The sequence below is a fragment of the Channa argus genome, chromosome 4, assembly GCF_033026475.1.
Source record: "Channa argus isolate prfri chromosome 4, Channa argus male v1.0, whole genome shotgun sequence".
Classification (NCBI taxonomy): domain Eukaryota; kingdom Metazoa; phylum Chordata; class Actinopteri; order Anabantiformes; family Channidae; genus Channa; species Channa argus.
Genome location: NC_090200.1, coordinates 17,282,366 through 17,286,108, shown reverse-complemented (window position 1 = coordinate 17,286,108; position 3,743 = coordinate 17,282,366). Strand labels below are relative to the sequence as shown.

The 3,743-nt window shown below is 39.5% G+C and overlaps 1 protein-coding gene across 1 annotated transcript; it reads right to left on the bottom strand.

Moving 5' to 3' along the window:
* Positions 1-100: 100 nt before the first annotated feature.
* Positions 101-2,977, bottom strand: arsa (arylsulfatase A). The gene is made up of 8 exons (XM_067501690.1): positions 2,662-2,977; positions 2,059-2,299; positions 1,756-1,974; positions 1,500-1,669; positions 1,245-1,369; positions 992-1,119; positions 803-905; positions 101-719 (listed from the first exon to the last, which is right to left on the bottom strand). The coding sequence occupies exons 1-8, from the start codon at positions 2,880-2,882 to the stop codon at positions 424-426; spliced, it is 1,503 nt and encodes a 500-aa protein (XP_067357791.1). The 5' UTR covers positions 2,883-2,977; the 3' UTR covers positions 101-423.
* Between the last annotated feature and the right edge of the window lie 766 nt (positions 2,978-3,743).

The window sequence follows — 3,743 nt, the reverse complement described above, 5'->3', positions numbered from 1 at the left end:
AATAAAATATATGCTTGATGTCCAAAACTTTTATTTTTGTCTTTATTTTTCAGATTTACTTGTGATTTATAACTAAAATGATCTGCAGTAAGCGTTTACATTTAAATCCATACATTTATTTAAACTTGATCGTAAACATTGTTAAAAAGCAAATTACAGTAGTAATTCAAAAAAAGTAAATCAAATAAAAGTGAAATCACAAAATACAGTACATTGTTACACGTTAGTTCTAAAGCTCCTCACTGAGGAAACAGACTGATTGCAATACTCTTATTTTAGTATACAGTAAAGTGTAGCTGTCAACTGTGATGCATAATCAGAGATTTACAAAATCACATTGTGTGCAAGCAATATTAGAGGTAAAATCAGTATCTCAATCCGGTCCCACATAGTCTTCATTAGCAGTTGTTAGAACTGGTCTCATTAACAGTGGCAGCAGCTGGGCTTGGGGCTACACTGAGGGTTGCAGCAAGGCGCCAGGTTCGGATCTGTTCCTTTCGATATCTGGCTCTCTCCAAACACCATAGTAGCTTCAAACTGCTCTTTGACTTTCTTGATTCTCTCCAACAGGGCTTGGAGATCAGGTCTTTCATTTACAGGGAGATGGTAGTTCTCAGACGGGTCAGACTCCAAGTCAAAAATCAGAGGGGGGTCATGGGCCTTGAGGACTGCAAAAGCTGGGCAGTCCTGGTCTGGGGTAGTGGCACTGTGGGCAGCACCTTACGTAAGCACACAAGACCAACCAGGTTATTATACTTCATTGGGACCTTTGTATACATTGTGTAAATTAAGTTTACCCTACCTTGTGTAAAGAAGTGCGCTTTGTACTTCCCCAGCCTGAGAGCAAACAGGCCATACATTTCACTGGGATTAATTGGGTAGAACATCATTGTCTCCCGTTTACTCTGCAAAGGTTTAACATATATTGAACGATTTTATTTTTACAATAGCAAAATGAAAGTGTCAATAGTGTGAATTATGGTGCTAGTACCTTTCCTTGGTGGACAAGGATTTCTGTCATATCAACCCCATCCAACATCACCTGGGGAAGTTTGGCTCCTGCCAGATTTGCGATGGTGGGGAGAATGTCCAGAGTGCTAGCCATTTCATGAGTCACACCTAAAGAAAGGCATATGAGAGAAAGCATCCGCCATCTCTTGAAACTGGAGAGTAAATGGCTTTTCATTCATTTAGGTATGTATTTATTTTTATACTAATCTGAAAGCAGACTAAGGTGGCCTGACCTGGCCTTATGGTCCCTGGCCAATAGGCGATGGCCGGCTCTCTCATGCCTCCCTCGTATGTGGTGCCCTTCCCACATTTCAGAGGGCCAGCATTTCCTCCACGAGACATACGCATCAGTTCAGGTCTAGATACAGAGATAAAAATAACAGTCCATTTTAAAATACAATGTTTCAAGAAACCCAAAAATCTAAGATGAAATAAGGTAAAAAAAAAAAAAGTGTATATCAAAAGTATAATGGTTTCCAAAAACCTGCCCGTTATCAGATGTAAAGAAGACCAGTGTGTTGTTGATCACTCCTGTATTTTCCAGAGTTGTCAGTAGGTTTCCTATAGTGTTGTCAAACTCCAACAGAGCATCTCCAAATGGGCCTCTTAAAGACTTCCCAGCTGCTATTGAACCTGCATATTGGGGGTAGTGGGTGTGCTGGAGGAGAACGTAGAAGAAAATGAATGGAAGTAACTTTGCTCAGTTGAAGGTGAATCTATCACAGACTTATTATTGTTGCTTACATGGGAGGGATAGTAGAGGAAGAATGGGTCTTTTCTCTTGACTGATGTGGTAATAAAATTTATGGCAAAGTCCCTGTAAGTTTGTTCCAGTTCCAGGAAGTTGACTGGTTGCTGCTTAATGACCTCATTGTGCATCAGTGGGACTGTAACAGTGCCAACATCACATGTGCCAAAACATTTAACATCTGGAGGGAAACAAGTCAGGTTCCAACAGGGGCCCTGTGAAAAAAAAATATTGCAGAAAATAAACTACACAGAAAATCACATACTACATTTAAATACATTCAAATAAATTGAACTGACCATATCATGGGAGTAAGGGATCCCCAGGTACTGGTCAAATCCCTGTTTGGTTGGAAGATACATCCCTTTGGCCCCAAGTCCCAGGTGCCACTTCCCTATGATGGCTGTGGCATAGCCCAGAGGTTTTAAGACCTCAGCAATGGTGGTCTCATTTAGAGGAAGACCACCTATAGAACCTGGGTACAACACTCCTGGGTAGATACCTGAGCGGGTCTGATAGCGCCCTGTCAGCAACGAGGCCCTGAAAAGCCATCATTAAAGAACAAAACTGTCGATTTGAGACAGCGAAGTGTGTATTGTGTGTAGACAACATGGGTGTAAAGCTGAGCACTTTGAAGGATGTGGTTAGAAGATTCCTGCCCATTAATACACAAATTTCTGAGAAACTGGGGTCTTCGTTATGGAACAGCTATTGTCAAGTTGCAGATTAGGTGAAGAAGTATGTTAAGGTGAAGTAGCAGGCCGAATGTACAATGCTTTTGTTAAAGATCAGTCAGTTTGTATATAATTTCAGGGTTTCGTGATTACAACGAAGCTAAAATGTTAAACTCTGTGTTTAAAGCTACAGAAGCGATTTGTTACGTTACGTATTAGAGACTGTACCTGGACGGGCTGCAGACCGGGCTGGTGCAGTAGAAATCTGTAAACCGGAGTCCTCCTGCGGCCAGACGGTCCAGGTTGGGAGTGAGTGAACTGGGGTGTCCATAAGAGCCCAAGTCCCCAAAACCCAGATCATCTGCAAAAAGCAAGACGAAGTTCGGCGGTGAGCCGGCACATCTGCACAAAAGACAGATATTCAAAACGAAGATGTATAAGAAAACCATCTTGTGTCGTCTCCCCGATGTCCTTACATTTAACTTTAGTGAAGCGGTATGTCAACAAAGAGGAACCAAAACATTAACGGGAAACGTCGCGTATAATTTACGTCACGCGTGACTGGGGTTGTTTACGAAATGTAGTTCAATGTATTTTTACTCCACTCGTTTTTTTGTTCTCTTTATACAGCAAACAATACTACCAGAAGTAAAACTCATTCAATATAATAAAAACACAACACTTTAAACCAGCCTATTTTTATAGGCAATACAGACATATAAGATTGTCTATGTACGTTTTCTATAAACTCGCTCCTGAGCTCTCAGTCAGTATCTCTAAAACACCATGTGCATATACCATACTGTATATACCAAATGTATTAATAAACACCCACTGTGTTTTTTCATTGTTTTCTTGATAAAAAAAAAATAACTTGAATTTGATGGCATTATTAATTATCTCATGGGAGAAGTGTACTACATTTCTGTCACAATTGGGTGTGAACGTGTATTATTTACAAATCAGCAACATTTGGAAACTTATCGCTGAATTGTTAATCCAATCTTGCATAGAAAAATTCATAAGTCCTTGTTTCTAAAGAAATATTTAGTACATTGTTTTTCTTATTCGAACCACAGTCTCACGAAAAGACGTTCCTCACTATACATGTTACATATAAATACCGAATTGCACTTCATGTACGGACTTTCCTCCTCAATCACACAAAGAAACTTTTAGCCTTTTCTTTATGTATTTTGTCTAATTCTTTGTAACAGGCTAATACTTATTTAACTCTTTAAGTGTATTTCTCAAAAGTGTTAAGTAAATTGACTTTGTCTGCAATAAAAAAATATTCACCTTGAAAAAAT